Here is a 20178-nt window from a genome sequence, read left to right on the forward strand (position 1 = left end):
ATTATAAACTGGATATGGATTAAATTGGCTCATTCTAAACTAAAGAAAAGAATTTGTCAAAGAGAAGAGGTTTTCTGCTTACCCAACACTGAAGTTAATACTTCACATAGATATTTAGTTTATATTTTCTAGGAAAATAGGTATTATTGCTACACAGCAAAGGAATTTACCCATTGAAAATGTATGCCATTATAAATGTACACTTTAGAAGTGTCAAGTTAACCTGAATAGGTGATGAGTCATCCCTGCCAGAGAAATGCAAAAATCCTCCATCAGTCATTGCTACCATCCTGCCCCAAAGCTGGAGTTGAGTTCTGGATTGAATACACATTTATAACCAGTGCCATTGAAAGAAGCCTCTACCTAAGCAGCTGCCAGACTATGAATACCACAACTTCCACAGATTTCTCACACATGTAAATATTTCACTTTTATCACAATTTCAACCCAGATTGCCTACCAACCCTTGCATGATTCCATAACTGTAGGAACTAGGGAGTTCTATCTGGCCTAATGTTGGAATAATGGAAATGTGTTCCTAGAACAGTCCCCCAAAAAATGGATTTCCCTAAATGGTTAATAAAGGCAGTTACACGTGGGTGTCATAATACCTGAGTTGGATTCCTACTGCTTTCACTCGGAAGTTCTGGGTTTCAGTAGGGTTAAAGATGGTTGGGTGCCTATACTAAGCTAGAGAGCAGCAGGCCACTAGACTGCATAAGCAGATGCTAACCAAACCAGATAGAGTTTGCAATTAGCAATGAGATTGCCCTAAGAAGTTGCTACATGTCAGCTTGGGTGAGAAGATTCAGTATTAATAATTGTTTTAATCAAAGTAGTTCCTTTTCCCAATTTTACAAACAGCATCATAACTGCAAAATTGACCTAGAAGCACCATCAAGCAAATCATTGTTTATGTACTATAGATATAGCATCTGATGGTTTAAATGTGTGAAGTGCAAGTCATGATACTAAATGCTGTGGAGTATATATTCTAAGTGTAAGGTAGAGTTCCTATAACAGTCCACTTAGGGAGAGAAAACATGCAGATTAAAAGATAACTAAATTAGTTCACAGACAAGTGACATAAATTTAGAGAAGAGAGTTATGGTTGTGGCCGAAAATGCTTGAGAGGTGGAAATTGAGTTGGTTTGGAAGGCAATGGAGAATGTGAGTCCTGAGGAAGCAAATCTCTAACATGGTAATGAGCAAGACATTCTAAGGACTTAATAGAACAGCTTGGCTGGAGTACAGAGTACCTTTAGGGAAGCAATGGGAAATATGGCTGGAAGGTTCAGTTGAATCAGGATGTAAATAAAGCCTCCTATTATCAAGAGTAAGACATCAACTTCCCTCCTTCCAGTAGGATTACAGGATCATCATTAGTCGCTCCTGCAAAAGGGAAAGCCTACTAAAATGATTCCTTTGTGGACCCCTTTGAACTTCTTGCTCTCTCACCTAAATTTTCTGGTTCAGTTCAATTCAACAAGCATATTATTAAAGTGTCTACCACGTGCCCCGTGCTGTCTACATACTGTAGACGTGAATTTTAAAAAATGAAACGGTCTCTACCCTCAAATAAACTTATATTCTACTTGGAAGAAATAATTTTTACACATATAAATACAAGACTTATCAAAGTAATTGGGAGTGGGGGTGGATATCAGTTAGCTGATGGGGAAATTCATCTGAAAAGCCTCCTCCTGGAGATGTGGGTGCAGATCCCTGAGAAATAAGAATTGCAAGGGCTTGAGGTGAGAAAGAATGGCATTCCAGGCATCAAGCAATAAACCTAATATATACCAGGCACTATCTAAGCACTGAGTATACAAAAAGAGAAAACACTGTTCTCAAGGAGCTTACAGTCTAAAGGAGAAGTCAACAAAAGCCCTGAAGACTGTACAATCCTGTTGCATGAATTGGTGAATATATGTAATCTTACATCAGTCTAGAAAGGTAGATTAGAACCAATCCGTGAACGGCTTTAAATGTCTAACAAAGGTGTTAATATTTTATTGTAAAAGCACTAGGGAACCCCTAAAGCTTCTTGAGTGTGTGTGTGTGGGGGTGTGTATGTGTGTGATATGATCGGATTTTAAGGAAAATCGACTGGGCAATTTATGTGAAGGATAACCTTCGAAGGAGAAAGCAGGATGCAGCTTCACAAAGCGTAAAGTTAACAAACATGCTCGTCTTCCTTTGGTCCCTTCTTCATAAACTATCCCATTTGGTGTGTGAACACAGATCAATAGGATCGCATTAACTATATTAAAAAAAAAAAAATACAATCCTCCCTGTGATTGGCTACGCGTTTACCCAATCCTTGGAGGCGGCAAGGCCCGCTCCTTCCTTCCGCGATGTTAGAGGAGATGGCGTCACACTACAGCTTCCGGCGGGGACGGGACTAGCCGTTTCCCTCCTCCTGGAGACCACAGCCGGCCGCCATTCGGTTCACTCTATGGTGGCCGGGGCGGGGCCGTGGTCGTGACGTCCTTGGCGCGGTGGCGGGGGAGGAAGCGGCGGGGAAAATGGCGGACGGGAAAGCGGGAGAGGAGAAGCCGGAGAAGCCGCAGCGAGCAGGAAGCGCCGGAGGTGAAAACAAACCCAGCGTCGCGGGCCGCGGGGGCCGCTCTGGGCCTTCCTCCGAGCCCCCGGGGTGGGAGGAGCGGGGGGATGCAGGAGGCGGAGGCGGAGGTAGAGGGGGGGCGGGGAACGAGGATGGCTCGGGCGCCCTCGGCGGGGTTGGACTCTGGCGCACCCTGCGCTTCTCTCCTCGTGGGCCCCGAGCCCCAGATCCGCAAGATGCAGCCCCCGGAGCGCCAGATCCCACCCCGGGGGCCAAGAGCCCTCTCGCTTCCCCTCCCGACCTGGCCCAGGATCCTCCCTCGAGGAGGCGACTAGACGCATGGGGGAGGTCTAAGGTGGGGTGGGGGTGGGGGTAGAAGAACCAAACTCTGAATCACCCTAAGGCCCGGGAGGGAAGAAGCCTCAGACTGGTCAGCCTCTCTCTCCCCCTCCCTCTTACGTCTCCCCTCCCCCGGGGCCGCAGTGCGGGAGCCGTCCCTTCCCCTTTCCTCTCCGCCCTGCCCTCCCTTTCCTTTCCTTTCCTTTCCTTCCCATTCCTCCACTCTCTCCGACTTTTGAGATCCCTCCCACGCGTAAATAGCTCTGTCTGTGAGTCCCGGAGCAGCCGCTTTCCCACAGTGGCCTTGCCTTAATCCGGCGCATTCATAAATTTTGGTCGAGGCTTGTTTGCCCCAGAAGTGAGTCAGGTCACTATCTCTGCCATTACCCTTTCCCCTCCTCCCTTTTCTCTTTCTTTCTCTCTCCTCCCCATCTAATTTCTTTGTGGTCTCTGGGAAAGATCGGGTCGGGGTGGGAGGTGTCTCTTCACCCTTAGAATGAATTTGTTCAGTAACTGCATGGTCACAGGGTCAGGATCTTGTTGCATTCCCTCTTTCTTTCCTCTCCCTTTTGGCTGTCGCTAGGAGGCAGAATGCCAGATTTTAGGCGCACAAATGATCTGGTGTGACCTGTCCTGTGTTCTGTTATGTTGTGGAATAAATAAAACTCAGATTAATGTTAGCTTTGTTGCCTTTCTTCCTGTAATTCTGATGGGTATTTATGCTTTGTAGAGGGAAAATGATACATTACATAATAATACTATCACTCCCTTTTCCCCTCCCAAACTCCAGGACCTTCTAGATAAAAAAAACCTGTCTAAACTGATATAAGGGTCTAGTTTACAGTATTTTAGGTGTCCTCCACTAGCACCTGCGAAAAATCTTTTTTAAAACCCACCAATGAGTGGCAAGAGGAGTGAAGTGCCCACTTTTCATTTGTCAGTGTGAATTGTCTAGTCAAAGTTATTTCCTATTAAAAGAGAAATAAGTGAATTTTGACATATTCAATTATTTTTGTGCCCAAAATCCTTTTTTTTGAAGGTCACAGTTGTAGGGGAAGAAATACTGTATTTTATTTGACCCTTCTATGTGTTATATTATGACTTTGTCAAGTGATTTTCTGTTCAAATTAAGATGTAGGAAACAAACTTTGCAAAACTGCCTCATTGAGGCCATTCTTAAGATGTAGTGCCACCCTAATAACCCCACCATATTATACTTAAAAACTTACAATAAACTAGTACCCCCAAATAAGAAATGAGGATAATTAGGTCATTTTTGATGGGAAGCACAAATGCAAATATAAAATCTAAGGTTGCTCATGTGCCTGTGATTGCTAGAATTTCCATTTAAGTGTTATCAAGATTGCAAAGGATCAGAGTAGGGAGCAGTTAATATGCTACCCTAAGATAACTCAGAAATGGCAGGAAATATGCAGTCTTGCCATTATGACTCCAAAAAGTTATATGCCAACTAATAGTATGCTGAATTGATATTTTAGCATCACTTTTTATATCAAAATGTTGGAACAAACAGTAAGAAAATTACTGATGTCAGAATTGTAGAGTAATAAGTGAAATAATTTGTATCAATTGTAGCAGCAATATTATTAGCCATAGCAGGAGTGCCTCATTGTTTATAAACCAAATTTATGTTGTCAGGTCATAATTTAAAATGTAGTTAATTTAAGGAGCAGCTGGGTAGCTCAGTGAATTGAGAGCCAGGCCTAGAGACAGGAGGTCCTAGGTTCAAATGTGGCCTCAGACTTCCCAGCTGTGTGACCCTGAGCAAGTCTCTTAGCCCCCATTGCCTAGTCCTTACCACTCTTCTGCCTTGGAACCAATACACAGTATTGATTCCAAGATGGAAGGTATGGGTTTACTTTTTTTTTAATGTAGTTAATGTAGTTAATTTAATATAGTTAAATTAATACCTTATTGGTGTTGAACTTGGAATAGTCAAGACAGCAGAATTAAAATCTCAGATTGGATATGTATCTTACCTTTGGGATCTTATTATTTTTGGTTGTGATCTTATCTGTATCTCTTACATTCCCAAAGCCTTCCTGTGCTGACCTATAAAATTTGGATAATATTTTACCTACTTCACAAGGTGGTTGTGAGGAGAGCAACTTTTCCGAATTTTCAAGTACTTTATAAATGAGTAATTAATCCCCTAATTTGTCCAATTTATCTATTGCTTCCCCATTTAGCACATTGTTCAAATGTTTTTTGAACTTTTTCCTCCATTTAATCAGGGAAAATTTTTTTCAATGAATTCACTCATCCAACCTAGATTTCACATTTTATAAATGCTTCAGATTTTTTTTTAGCAGAAAAATAGAAAAGTAGCAACTGATACACTAAAATGCTTCTTTAATGTTGTCCATGACACAAGTTGTAACAGCTTTTCAGTAGTAGTAATATTATGAAAGCAGTAAACTTTGTAAGCACAGTTGATTTGCAAGAGTTTGTTTTAGAAACTCCCTATATAGGGTTAGAGTTTCTCTGGCTAGTCATGATAATGATTCCCCCCCCACCCCCACCCTCCAGACAGTGAAAAGACAGAGGAGAAAAAAATAGGTGAGTGCAAGAATTTGGTAAGAATTTTGTTAAAACTCTGGACTTTAAAACTAGTGAGGAAACAGATTTTACCAGGAGAAATGCGTTTGTATCTTAAAGTCCTAGCCAGTTGTTATTCTGCTAAACTAGCTTGGGAACTGAACTGGCAACGAATATTAAAGACCTTCTGTTACCATTTGAAAACAGGTCACAAAAAGGTACTTTTGAGCACCCTCTTCCAAATAAGACCTCTATGTACTTCAAAGGACTTATGTATTTTTTTTGGGCCAGTTATTAGGGAAAGAAAAATTTCATTTATGTAGATTCATCTAGCTTGTTTTCAAATTGATTATATTAATCTGAATATTTTATATATTACTTTTAAAGGATACAAATAATTCCTTTTCTTTAAGAAAACTTCTATCTAAAACTAATCTTAATTTGTTCATACATCTGTAGAAATGTATGCTATTTTAAATTAAATACTTTTAAATCAGAAAATTAAGAATAATCATTAGTTGTCTTGTTTCATTATGTTACAAGTAGATTAAATATATGCAATCCCTATTTTTATAGATAACAGTACGGTTACCACAAAGCTTTTACTTTTTCTTGGGGAGCTAGAGAGGAGCACATAAGTCATATTAAAACTCATGTAGACTTAATAGCCCTTTGTAAAAGACCCAGAGCACTGAGGAGGCAGCTTAATAGAATGGAAAGATTTGGAGTCAGACCCAGGATTTGAATTCTGGCTCTGTCACTTAACCTTCTTGGCCTTGGATTTCTTATATAAAATGAACAGGTTGGACTAAATGACATCCAAGTTCTTTTACAACTTTGGATCTATGGGTCTTTTTTAGGTTACTTGCTTTAGGGTATGTAGTAATAGACTTGGAGGAAGGTACTCTTTTAAATATATTTGCTGATAAGTTTGAGTTCATTTTCTTCCATGAGCTTTATGATACAAACAGTAGAATCTTACCTAACAACAAAGGCAATAATAAATAGGTTTGATTGTCAAACTGTCTGGCCTCAATTTCTCATTTGGTTTGTTTTCCATATTTTATTAGATGTATTTTTGGAAGCCTATTCCAAAGTAGAGTCATCAGTCAGGGAAAATATTCAAGTGATTTAAAGTGATGAAATCAGCTTGTACTCATTAGTCTTCTGTGGACCTTATCCTCCATGGAAAAGGTTCCACCTTTTGGTCATCTATTTTCTTCCTTTTCTTTCAAAACTCCTTTCCATATCTCTTCTCTTTTCCCTTTCTCAAAAAGAATCCACAATTATGAATCTGATTCAGTAGCTTAACAGTTTACATACTAGGTAGTAAAAAGTACCTCATGGTTTTGAAATTATCAACATGACTAAATTTCAAAAGTCCAAGTGAAAATTATTGCTCTTGGTATAAAATATACATATATAACATTATTCTCAGAGTAGACCTGAGAAATGGGTGATGTTTTAGCTTGCATTTTTTATATAGTAGAAATGCAAGTAAGGGTAAAGTTGGGTTGTACATAATTTGCTGTTTGAGAGGAACTCTTCTGACTCCCATTTGAATTCTATAGAAGTCTATTTTATCAAGATTTTAACTGAGTCCATATATATAACTCAGTATACCTATAGGTCAGGAAGCCTTCAGGGTTTTGGTATAGTTATTTTTCATATATCATGCTGATATTGGTATCCCCAATGCCTGCTTTAGAGTAGAATAGACTTTAATTTGGAATCAAGAAGATCTGGATTCAAATTCTGCCTTTGACATCTAAGTTGTACTATAGAGATGTACCTCTTAACAGTTACTTTGGGCACTCTCTTAACCTTTATGAGCTTGAGATTACCTAAATTTGTTAAATTATAGTTGATATAAGCTTTGGGTGATGGTTGACATTTTCACACCAAGCAAATCTCAGATTATGGATGTTTTGTTGATCCCTTAGTTTGTTTTTTTCCTCCTAATTCATTTCTGATGTAATTTACTACAACTCCCCAGAATTTTATTCCTGAAAGATGGGGTTTGGGTACAGAGAGAGAAGCAAGGGACTATGAAGAGAAAAGCAATAGATCTTATTGTCTTTAGACCTTAGATCAGGGGTTCTTGAACTTTTTTTGTATCTTGGACAGTCTAGTTAAATCTCAAAGACTCCTCAGAATTATGTTTTTAAAAGTAGAAAATATATAGGATTACAAACCAAATATATTGACATATAGTTATCAAAATGTTTGAAAAACAGATTTTGAACCTCAGATGAAAAACCCTAGCCTTTCTTGCCTTAGACTACAGCTTGCCTATTTTTATGCTATTCATTCTAATATTTTACATTTGATTATATAAACTGAAATAAGTGTCAATTGGGTGAATGACCATGTTCCTATATAATTTGCCTACACAACATACAATGCATTAAAATCGTTTCTTCTGTTTTATTAAGGTTGAGCTTAAGTCAGATAGTTGGTTTAGCTATAAGTTAAAATTTATGTGGACAATTGTATCTGTAAGAGAAGTGGTCAAAATACTTGGAAGTCCCAAATTTAATACTTAGAAAAGTGATAGCATTTTCATAAATACTTTTAAAAATTTCTTTTGTCTGAAAATTCTAAATTGAGATGCTAGCCTAGACTACATTATTTTTTAAACATGTATTTTGGGCAACCTTTCACTCTTTAGTGATTATTATAATATTTTAATGAGTAACTGGGACCTTCTGCCATCCACTGCAGGTATGATATAATGCTTTCTTCCACCAAATTCCCTAACTTCCAATCCAAAACCAAATCTCAATTAATTCCACTCTTTTTTTTTTTTAAACCCTTACCTTCCATCTTGGAGTCTATAATACTGTGTATTGGTTCCAAGGCAGAAGAGTGGTAAGGACTAGGCAATGGGGGCTAAGAGACTTGCCCAGGGTCACACAGCTGGGAAGTGTCTGAGGCCAAATTTGAGCCCATGACCTCCCATCTCTAGGCCTGGCTCTCAATCTACTACGCTACCCAGCTGCCTCCTAATTCCACTCTTGGTAGCATTATAACTTTGTTCTCATTGCTTCCCTTGACCAGAGGGAATCTAGCAGTAACTTGAAGATGTTCCTTCCCTTTTTTTTCCCCCCAAACAAGTTTGAACATTCTGTTCAAGTATTTATTAATCCAAAGAATAAAAAATATATAACAAGCCTGTTTCAAAAGTTGAACCCTAAAGTGTAGCTAACAACTACATGTGTCCTTTTTTCCTTTCCTTTTTTTTCATGCCAGTTTTTCCTATTATCTGTGCCTGATCCACACATCCATAACAACAGTGTGCATGCTTGTAATCTTTAGCTTCCTAATTCCCTAATACTCTGTATATTCCTGAACCATCTCCCTCTCTGCTACTCATCTGGCATATACTTAAGGAATATCAACTGATTTAAAAATTTTACATTTTAATTTTTTTCAGGCTCTTAAATTTAATATTACATTTTTAGGAAGGCAAAATTACTGAAATAAATTCAGTGTATTGCAAAACTAAATGTCAATTACTTGTACATTATTGGCTATTTTATCTCATCACTGTTGTGCTTCCTTCATTAAAATAGATAATTGAGAGTTTAATATGATTGCAGTGTGAGAATGGAAAATATTTGCATTCATACACATGAATAATCGATTCATCTCTGCTTAACAGCTTTCTGTGTAGTTTCAAACAGGTGAAATATAACCGATATTCTAGGGCATATTTTATTTCCTAAAGAGCTTAAACATACCTATTTCTTAGTAATATCAGTTCCACAACAATACTGAATAACCCCTTTTAAGAAGATATTTATGTAATCGTGGGAATAGATAACATTACTAGAAATTGCTAGGCATACCTATTCTCCATATCAAGATTGTCCTTAAATATAAGCAGTTAATTGCTAACAAATTAGATGGTTGTGCAGAGGAGTTTTTACCCCTTGGATATTTTGTTTTAAGCAGCCTATTCCCCTTCCCCTCACCCCAAGAACTTTTTTGTTTTATGTAATAGAATAATGTTTAATTGAAGGGTATTCATTTTTTAAAAGTTTGTAATTTTAAATTGCCCTGTATTTTATGCCAGTTAATTCAAAGGAGCCTCTTCTACTGCCACACAATCTCTGTTCCCTCTGTATGCTCAAAAAAAAAAAACAGTGGAAGAGACTGTTGGGTCAGTAGGTTTGCAGCTGCAGAGGTACCTTCCTTATAACAATGCTTTATGAGGTTGCTGCTCCCATCACTCTGCTCAGTAAAATTAGCTCATCTTGGTAAGTTGTTTCGACTTCACCAGGACCTGAAGAAGAGGCAGAAAAACCTGTGAAAACTAAGACTGTTTCTTCCAGTAATGGAGGGGAAAATTCGAGTCGCAGCGCAGAGAAGCGATCAGCTGAAGAAGAAGCCGAAGACTTCTCATCCAAGCCTGTGCCTGCAAAGATAGCCAAGTTTGGATTTGCCATAGGCAGTCAGACCGCAAAGAAAGCACCAGTCATATCCATCAAACTTGGAGCAAGTGTGAGTTATGGTTTTGAACTGGGTTTTCACAAGGGATGGGTGGAATCTGGGAGGGAATCAGAATATTGATGAAGAATCTTAATTCAAAAATGAGGTTTAAAATAACTGAGGTGTGTGTAACCTATGGTTTATTTTTACTTGCATGTGAGTATGGAAGTTTAGATTCATATTTTTAGGAAAGGTTAGTGAAAAACCTAGAACAGATAATGTACAGATTCATAGAGTGAGAACTTTATTGGCGTCACTTTAGATTGAACTGAGCTTTAGAAAATATCTTCAGAGGTAGAAAAAATGAGCCTTCACCTAATTCTTTCTGGCTTGTAGAATCAGGACCCTTGGTCTATCTTTTGCTGTGCTTCTAGAGATATTGAAGACACTGCAAAGGCCTACGTAATGAATAGATATTGCAGACTGTGGGGAAATGTTCCTATGGGAAAGATTGCTCTGGACAGGACAGTGAGAAGCACTTTCAGCTTGTATCACTTGTTCCCAGAATGTTTCAGTGTGTCCCATTAATCAATCTCTTTATACTTAATTCTCCGAACATCAGACTACCTGTTATTCATCTTTCAGTTCTTTACCTCTCTTCATTGGTCCTTTAACTTAACCCAGTTGTAAGACTTAACTCACTTGTAAGGTTAGCCATATTCCAGTTGGTAGGAGAATGTTGGCTCCAAGACCTGGTTTTGTGTCTGTGGTCAGAATCTTTTGTGTTCACAAGAAATAAAAATGCCATCTAGGCCAAGAAAGGCTGAGTACTGAATTAATTTTTAAACAGTTCTGGTGCATTTCTGAGTCCAATAAGCCTTGCAGGGGAGTTTTCCCATCACTAATATCTTTGGGTCCCAACTGTGGGGAAAACTTTCTGATAATTTTGTCTTATTAAATTTAAATTACTATTCTAGCCTTTCAACACCTTTTTAGATTCCAATTTTTTCATCATATATTGTAGATATCTAGCCCAGTTTCCTTTTGTTTTCCAATACTGTGTCAACTATCTTCAATTCTGCATTCATTTAATTGTATTATATTTATTCTGATTCTTTTTATTTTCCGTAATTTAACAAAATTTTATCATATATTTTGGTAAAGTTCCAGATATTTTATGTCTCTAACTTTCCCACTGATAACCCAGTTTGGTAACCCTGGCAAGAAAAGAAATATAGTTGGCTAGAATTACTTGTTTTTAATGAGCCCTGGCCAGTTCATATTAACCATCAATTTCTTTCTACTTGCTCACAAACTATCCATTTAATACTCCAACTCTAGAATTTTTCCAGGTATTGAGGACACAATTAGTGCTTTATATTTTCTTTGGAAATGAGAAAAACATTCTCCACCTACATTCACATGTATGGGCTCTTTCCTTGTACTTATTTCAGGAAGTAAAGTGTTCTTATGTCTTTCACTTAATTGAATTTCAGTTCCCTTATAACTAATATTCCCTCTCATTTTTATGAAGACTCTTCTCCTTGATGAAAACAGAAATGAAATGGGAACTGAATGCTCTTTTTTCTCTTGGCTATCTGTTATTATTCGTTTCACCCCCAAATAGAAGGCCTAAACAGTCCTTGTTCTCCTCAATGTAACATTTCTTTTAAAAACAAAAAACTCTTTCATTTATCACAAGCCTCAGCTAATTCATGATTTTTGGCCTTCCTAATATGGTTATAGGACTAAACTATTCTTGCATTTTTTATTGTTTTTCTCCTTTTTAAAATTAATTTTAAAAAATTTTGGAGCATATTCTTGCATCAAATGATTCCTTCTCTGGGTTTTCTGCCTCCCTGATTTGGGTTTTTTCTCCTCTCTCCTCAAAGGTGAGGAGTTCTTGAATTTGTAGTGTTCCCCTGGATTCAAATCTTGCCTTTACTACTTGAAGTTGGGCAAGTTACTTTATTTGGGCTTCAATTTCCTCATTTGGAGAATGAATGGTTTGTTTTTTTATAATCTCTAAAATTTCTTGTAGCTACAAATCTGAAATGTTTGATCTTCACAATATGTCACAATTTCTTTGGATTGATTTTTTTTGTTTATACTTTCCTATCTTATCTTTTCTCTGAATTTATGAAATCTGTTCTCAAAATCTGGTGCATAATAGGGAATAATAGTACCAATATCAAATTATGTCTAGATTTGTCACTTGTCTTAAATAGCACATGATAAAACTAGGTTCTTCATCATCTTTATTTGTAAGTATAATAAGAGATATTGACTTCTAAAAAACAATTTAAGATGTACTTTAAGAAAAGACATTTTAAAGTCTTAAAATTTAACCTTGGTAAAACTAGGTAATTGAAGTATTTTGCCAGTCAAGAATAACTAGTAAGTTAATGTTAGGTTTTTGAGTAATATAGAAAATGCCTAAAATTGCTATACAGTTGATGCTCTTTAGTTACAGCTGTCATATCTGGCAATAACTATTTTATGAAGTTAATTTGAAGGGAAAAAAATCAGTGTTTGACTGCCAGATACAGGGATTCTAGATTGTTATTCAGGAATGATTATTTAAAATGTTATCTGGGCTGCTTTCCAGCTGTTTTCAATACTCTTGATAGATGGCCCTTTTAGAGAAAAAATTACATACTAACAGGCATAACCATTACCTTCCCCAAAGTGTTTTTTTGGTTATGTGAACTAAAATAAGGGTAGGATTTTGGTAAATTATGTTGTGTTTTAAACTTTAAAAGATGTGGAAAGGAAATTCAGGTCATTTTTTACTATTCCTCCCTTAATTTAACATTTTTGCATAATAAAATTTTTTGCAACCTAATAAATATATAACAACTAATGCCAGCCAGTAAAGAGTCAGTTATGGGCTTTGTAGCATATTTTACTGTGTTGTGTGGTTTGATTATTTGTGTAAATCAAGGATCCAAACAATTAACATTTATGGCTGTTGTATAAAAGAACATGTCATAAAATCAGTCAGCAAATGTATATTGAATGCTTGGTATGCATTGGTAGCATTGGGCTGTCCTTGGGAAACCATCCTCTACAAGATCATGTATATGAGATTTTGATGAGAAAAAGGTCTTAGCAGTTAACATATAAATTTTCAAGGTGACTTTAAAACTATTACTAATCAGTTCCATACACCAAAGAGAGCATGGGGGACCTACAAGATTTTCCAAAGTGTTAACTTACTTACTGCCACAAAATACCTCTTTTTTCCTTTTTCTTTTTTTAATGCAAAAAGGCACTGTTTTCCTGTTTGTGATTGCATGTATATAATATATAAACTTTGTGTAGGGTTCAACTTTTTTGATGTGTTTCTCTTTTGTAGAAGCCTAAAGAAACTGTTCCAACTCTTGCCCCTAAAACCCTTTCAGTAGCAGCAGTTTTCAATGAAGATGATGATGTAAGTCAATAAGAAATTTTGTTTCTTATTCTTAGATTCTTTAAGTACATTAATTATGTTAAATAATTTTAACTTCTTCAAAGAGAATAAAACTCTAGCTTAACAAAAAAAAATTGAGTGATTGGGTAGAAAAATAGCAAGACTATTGTATTCAATCATTTATTAGGTGCTGATTATGTATGGTAGGGGTACACTTAGGAAAATAAAACCATCCCTCCCCTTAGCTTACATTCTGGGACTAAGGTGGGAATGGCATATTCATAGATAAATGCATTTTGGTTGTTTTTTAAAAATCACTCCACACTGATGTCAGTAGAAAGATGCAACAGAGAGAATCAGGAGAGCTGTCTTGGAGGAGATGGCACTTGAGCTAAGCTTTGAAGGAATCTAGAGGAGTCGAAAAGAGGAAATAAATGGGAAAACATTGCAGGTGTAGGGTACAGCCTCTATGCAAGGGTACAGAGAGGCCTTTTATGTTAATGGCATGAATGAATATCCCAAATTCTGAACCTTTCTGGTAGCAGCTACCAGACTTTGAGAAAAGAGGTGGGTGGATGGTCTTTTCAGTATTTGAAGAGGGGAATGCTGTCACCCTCAAGCTTAGAGGTGGTCAAGCGAAGGATGGATGACTTGTGAAGGTGTTTAAACAAAGATTGAATGCATATCAAGATTGCAGAGGAAGCCCATTGTCATCATGTCTCATATTTCAAGATTTTTAAGAGTTTGGAGACAAGGTCTCAGGGCCCTATTTTCTGTTATCCATGTTATTAGCTGGAGAGGAAAAGAAGTTAGCTCTTGAAAAAAGAAAACAGCATTTTTATTTGTAACTAAGGTCTAGTTTCATTATGTAATACTAGCTTGTGTCTAAATAGTGTTACAATATTTTCCCAGCATCTTGTACACATTATTTCATTTGATTTTCACAGCAACCCTGTGTGGTAGGCACTATTATTTGCCCCATATTATAGATAAATATAACATGCTCAGAGGTGAAGCAGTCTGTCAGTGTGCCATGCCTGTCAGTAGGGGGGAGATAGAGACTGATATATAAACACATCCGTAGTTATTATTTTGATAGCTAAAATAACTAATTTCTGATCTTGGAACCATTTAACAGTTCCAAGAATTTTGAAGAAAAGAACTTCCTTTTGTTGGGTCTTCAATGGGGGGGGAGATAGTTTTGTGTTACTGGTCAAAGCACTGGTTTCTTCATTAAAGTGGTTTGTCTGGAGGGTTACAACTGGTGCCCGTTTAAAACAGAGCCACTGTGGGTAGGGGGGGGGATGTTGCTGCTACTCAAAGGACCCTTAGTCAAGGAATCTTGGTGGTTGTCCCAACTTTCTCATTTAGCCTCCTCTCTCCTTCACACCACCTTCTTCCAAGTTCAGGCACTCCTGACAATGACAATACATTCTGTGCTATATTTCTCTCTGAAAATTTGTTTGTACTTTGATATAAGCATGTGTGATCGTAAATTTTCCTGGATAGTATAGGAAAGCTTTTTTAAAAGAATTTTATTCACCAGTGAGTGCTCTGACCAAATAAAGAAATACATCTGTTGTAAAAGTTTTAAAGGCTTAAAGCTAGTCTGTCACATTTTTTAAAATTGAAAATTTTTATTTAATTAATTTAGAATATTTTTCCATGGTTCTGTGATTCATGTTCTTTTCCTCCCCTCATCCCCCCAACCTATCACATTTTTAAAGGAGCTATGTAAGGCTGGAAAATGGGTAGAAATTGGGCATTCCAGGTGTTTTAGCAGCAAAGGAGATTGCCTTCTTAGTGTTAAAGGTCTATTTGTCTCATAAAATGAATATATGGGAAAACACTGTGTTTTTTTTGTTGTTGTTGTCTTGATAACCTCGGCTTTTGGTTTGAGACAGTTACTGCTAAAATTGTTACAATAGCTATTTTTTCTTCTGTGTCGTGAGTTGTTATGATTCAGAACAATGAAAAAAAAATATTATTTTTACAAAGCATTTATAATTTTGTATAAACTTAAGGTTTTAAAAAGCTATTGATTGCTAAACAGATTTTTAAAATTTCTATATTTAAAAAAATTACTGGTACTTACCTAGCAGTCACACCCATAGCCTTACTTTTTGTCTTAGAATCAGTACTAAGTATGGGTTCCAAGGCCTAAAGAATAGCAAGACTAGACAGTTGAAGTTTGACAATTTGCCCAGAATCTTCTAACTAGAAAGTGTCTGATCCAGATTTGAACCCAGGACTTCTCCAGGCTTGGCTTCTATCCACTGAGTCACCTAGCTGCCCCATCCATAGCTTTTAAAAAAGAAAATATTTGTTATGTTGCTCCTACATTCATTTCATTTATGGTATTTTTTTCCCCAGAGTGAACCAGAGGAAATGCCTCCAGAAGCAAAGATGAGGATGAAGAATATTGGAAGGTATTTCAATTCTTTGCATATGTTAAACTATTAGCTAATCAAAGTGAATGAACTTTTTTTTAAGACCCTTAGAGTCAATACTGTGTATTGGCTCTAAGGCAGAAGAGCTGTAAGGGCTAGGCAATGGGGTTAGGTGTGAAAGCTAGGAACTGTCTGAGGCCAGATTTGAACTAGGACCTCCTGTCTCTAGGCCTGGCTCTCAATCCACTGAGCCACTCAGCTGCCCCCCAAAGTAAATAAATTTCTAAAAGAACTGAAGTCATTGAAGGATATTGTTAGGTGCCAATATATCTGGGGACAATCACATAGGAAAGTTTTACTACTGCTTTACCTCATTCTAGGATTTGAGATAGGTTACTAGAATTTATTTTTGGATGAAGGGAAATCATATTTTATGAGCAGTCAGAAGCCTGATGAAGGGAAAAGTATCTGTGAGGGAAAAAGTTATATGCATATAATTTAAAATATTTTTTTCCCTTAGGATTCCTTTCAAATGACTCCAGATGCTTTTCAGTTCAATAGGCCACAAAAAATGTCATATATTTTAATTTTTTAAGTTTATCAGCCAGTAGGTTATTAATATGAATTTCCCATATCATCTCTCCATTCTTGGAAAATTAATACCTTAATACTTTATGAGTAACCCCTGAAAACAAACCAAATTTTGAAGAGACTTATTCTCATAGAGGAAAATACCCATTCTGCAAAGGGCAAAGAAGCTAGAGTCTAAAAGTGAAGGTCCCTTAATTGTAAATTGGATAATGCAAATAAGAACAATCTAGGACTTCAAAAAAATGAGATGGATAAATAAGTTTTAAAGTGATAATATTAATTTAAGCTAATTTTGTACCATGTTGGTTTCAATATATGCTGTGTTTATTTTCCTTATTTGACATTTATGCAGGCCAAAAGCAGAAAATAAGAATTAGTGTTGATATTTCACTTCATGCCTTTGTGGTATTTTTCTTTCCAGAGAGGATTCCATTGAGGGGGTGGGGGCAGTCCATCATTTATTTCATTTTATTTAGGCCAATATGATTGAAAAATGCCATATTTTAGATGGCACTAAAATATGAAAAGATAGGATTATAGGGATTGGGGGAAAAACTCATTGGGCAAAAATATTGGCTTAAAACCTGGAGAGAACTGGACTCAAATCCACAATTTCATACTAGTTGTTTGACCATAGACAAATACCTCAACTTCTTAGTTTTTTTTTTCTCATTTGTTAAATGGGAATACTGGTACTTTCGATCTTAACAAGATTGTGAATACCTGAAATCTCTATGTAAATATGAACTGTCATTGCAAGTTAATTAGACTGGTTTTTTTTATCTCCTCTCTAACCCATAGCTTTCATAGAATAAAAATTATCCAGTTCTCAATGTACACACACATTTATGTAGGTATTCAGAGCCTGATACTTTTGTTATTATTTTAGAATCCTCTGTGCAACATATAGTTAGGGAGGATGGTTTCAGGGGGAATTGAAGGATGAAATTTTCATACTTGTTCTATTACAGTGCTATCTGAAGGTCTTTAAACTTATTTACAAACTCTTTTTCATTCTTAAAAACAGGGATACACCAACATCAGCCGGACCAAATTCCTTCAATAAAGGAAAACATGGATTCTCGGATAACCAGAAGCTGTGGGAACGAAATATAAAATCTCACCTTGGAAATGTCCATGACCAAGATGATGACTAAATGATGTGTTTTGAGATTGGGGTTATGGGGTGGGTATAATGTTAAAAGGAACAGTTTCTTTTCTTTTTCTTTTTTTTTCCTTTTTTTTAAAGAATGGTATAAGACTATCTTTGGAGCCACTTTTAAAAAAATTGAGTGGTATACTAATAAATGAAAGTTTGAAATTAGAGGTAATTTATGTTTTATATACAGATTTCGAGACATTTGCTAATTTTGTAGTTTCATGTGATTAGTTTCAAAAGGTTACAGGTAATAAAGAAGTCAGAAATGGTACCTTTTTAAGAATTGCTTATTTTTTTAGTCACAACTATTAGCACATTAAGGAGGAAGCAAAAGTTTACTGTCTCTTCAGTTGTTCAAATTGAAAACAACTGTTTAACTCCAACTTTACCTAAACTGTCTGGCTCCCAAGAACAGCCTTATAGAGGAGTGTTGTAGTGGGAGGGAAGTGTTACTGGAACATTGATTTGAAGATAATTTAAACAAAAGAGAAATATGACAGCTTTTTTTTTCCCTATGGACATTTTTTTGGTTGTTTTAAGTCATGAACTAGGCATTGCTAACAGCAGCTACAGAAGCTTAGCTCTTAAGAAAAACTCATAATTACTCTTTTGAAATTTTATGTAAAGTTTTTAATATATGATGTGGCCTGATTCACCTTAACAGGGCTTGTCTTAACTTCATTGGTTTTCAAAGGTACAAGCATTCACTGTGGAAGTAAATCAGTATTTTAGATGTGCTTCTCTGAGTTATCGGTATTAACAAGCTCTCCTATAAGCATTTCCACCAGAACTTGAGGTAAATATTAAGGAAGCTGTTTCTTTTAAAAAAAAAAGTCAGCCACCACCAAAAATGTGATTAAAAATATGTACATTGTTTAAATGCATTTGGCTTTTTTACTTTTAAAAGAAATGACACACCAAAAATTCATTAACATTGTTGTATAAAGTTGGTATAAAGATGCACTTTCTGTATTTTTCAGAACATTTAAATTACTGATTTGGTGAAAACCAATTTGAGTTTAAGCAACATTAATATTCTCATTGTTAGGCTAGTATATAATATACTCATTTATGAGCCTATTTCTTTATAGACCACTAGCCCATTTCAGGAACTGAAAATACAAGAGAAGTTCATCTTCAAAATTATTTTATGAAAGATCTGACCACTTATACTTTGGGTCTGTAAGTTCTGAGAGGTTTCTTTTGTATTTTTGTATCGTATATGTAATCTTAAATTTCTTTGAAATATAATGCCGTTGGAACACCTGTTCTAGTATCTTTAAAAGCTTTGTCATAAACAAATGTATAATGTTTTCTTGAAAATTCCTTCAATGTTGAATTTGAAGGCAGCTTTAGACTATTCTATTGGTGGTAACTGCCAGTTAAGCTCTTAGAATAGGTAATCGTTTCACAGGAGCTGCCTTTTACTGTATATTCCTAATACTTTTGTCCAGTTGCATTTATATTTAGAATAAGCCCCACCTAAAACAATGAAAATGTACATAGAACTATTAGTTCTTCCTTATTTGACTTAACCATATCAAATTCATAAATTTACCTTTAGACACTTTAATGTAGGCAAGCTTTCCATTTTTATCCATTTTATTGTTATGTTTAAAGTAAGAATTCTTCCTCTTCTGAATGTTTTCTTGACCCAAATGAAATGATAGCCGAAGGTCAAGACAGGAGAGAGAAATGACTGAGATGAATGTCTTTACTAAAATACCAATAAATTTGTGAAACTCAGTGAAACAGTATGTTCTATTCTCCTTAACTGTTGCCATCTTTCATAAAGAGCCAAAATAAAATAACTGATCCCCACTCACTGATGGACAAGGGATAAAAGAACAGATGAGATTTCAAATCACTCAGCTACGCTGGTTAAATGCTAATTATTCAGCATGTAATATATTCACTGAAAATTGTATGTACGTTTAGTTGTTATCTCTCCCATCAGAATGTTAGATCTTTGAAGGTAGAGACTTTTTTCCATTTTTTCCATTTCCATTTTTTCCATTTCCATTTTTCCATTTCCAGTGCTGTGCCATGCAGAAAGGGACAGCACGTGGCTGGCATATAACATTTAATTAAGATTGACTGTTGGACTTGATGGGGATAAAATCAAGTTGGCCTAAAATTTAAATGATCAAACTAAAGCTTGACTTCACATGGATTATGGAAAGTGCAAAGCACAATATAAATGTCAGTCGCTATTACTTGCAAAGAAGACATCAGTGCTTAAACTTTGTATTATTTTTAGGTGCTGGGGATACAAAGAAACACATGACGTGGACCATTCTTAAGGACCTTAAAATATGACATGGACCATTCTTAGGACCTTGAAATATATATTAGGACAGATACATATATGGGAGTGAGAAGTAGAAAGGAAAGGATCCAGGGAAAGTGGTTTGAAATTTTTGAAGAGGGAAAGATTGCTTTCCCTTGTGGAAGAAAATTAAGGCAAGCAGAAGCCAGAATGGAAGAGGATTTGGTCCTTGAAAAAAGAGGTGGGAAGGGATTCCAGGATGGGTCCACTTTATATAGCTTGCTTTTCATATTGGCTCAGTAAAGAGATCAAATCTGGTCTAAAAATATTAGTTGTGAACCTGAGCAAATCACTCTGCCCGATTCAATTTCTTCACCTATAAAAGAAGGATAATAATAGCATCTGCCTCTCAAAGTTGTGAGGATCAAGTGATGAGATTTGTAAAGCACTTTGAAAACT

The 20178-nt window shown here is 36.2% G+C and overlaps 1 protein-coding gene across 1 annotated transcript; it reads left to right on the forward strand.

Moving 5' to 3' along the window:
• The first annotated feature begins 676 nt into the window (after positions 1 to 676).
• Positions 677 to 19202, forward strand: PCNP (PEST proteolytic signal containing nuclear protein). The gene is made up of 5 exons (XM_001363666.5): positions 677 to 2592; positions 9750 to 9970; positions 13257 to 13331; positions 15684 to 15739; positions 17319 to 19202. The coding sequence occupies exons 1-5, from the start codon at positions 2529 to 2531 to the stop codon at positions 17446 to 17448; spliced, it is 546 nt and encodes a 181-aa protein (XP_001363703.1). The 5' UTR covers positions 677 to 2528; the 3' UTR covers positions 17449 to 19202.
• Positions 19203 to 20178: the final 976 nt, after the last annotated feature.

This window comes from Monodelphis domestica, chromosome 4, assembly GCF_027887165.1.
Source record: "Monodelphis domestica isolate mMonDom1 chromosome 4, mMonDom1.pri, whole genome shotgun sequence".
Taxonomy (NCBI): Eukaryota; Metazoa; Chordata; class Mammalia; order Didelphimorphia; family Didelphidae; genus Monodelphis; species Monodelphis domestica.

Excerpts from the sequence above, each read along its gene's own strand:
- PCNP (XM_001363666.5), top strand. The coding sequence starts at position 2,529 with ATGGCGGACGGGAAAGCGGGAGAGGAGAAGCCGGAGAAGCCGCAGCGA. Across the intron at positions 2,593-9,749 it reads GCGAGCAGGAAGCGCCGGAG|GACCTGAAGAAGAGGCAGAA; the intron begins GTGAAAACAAAC and ends CGACTTCACCAG. Across the intron at positions 9,971-13,256 it reads CCATCAAACTTGGAGCAAGT|AAGCCTAAAGAAACTGTTCC; the intron begins GTGAGTTATGGT and ends TCTCTTTTGTAG.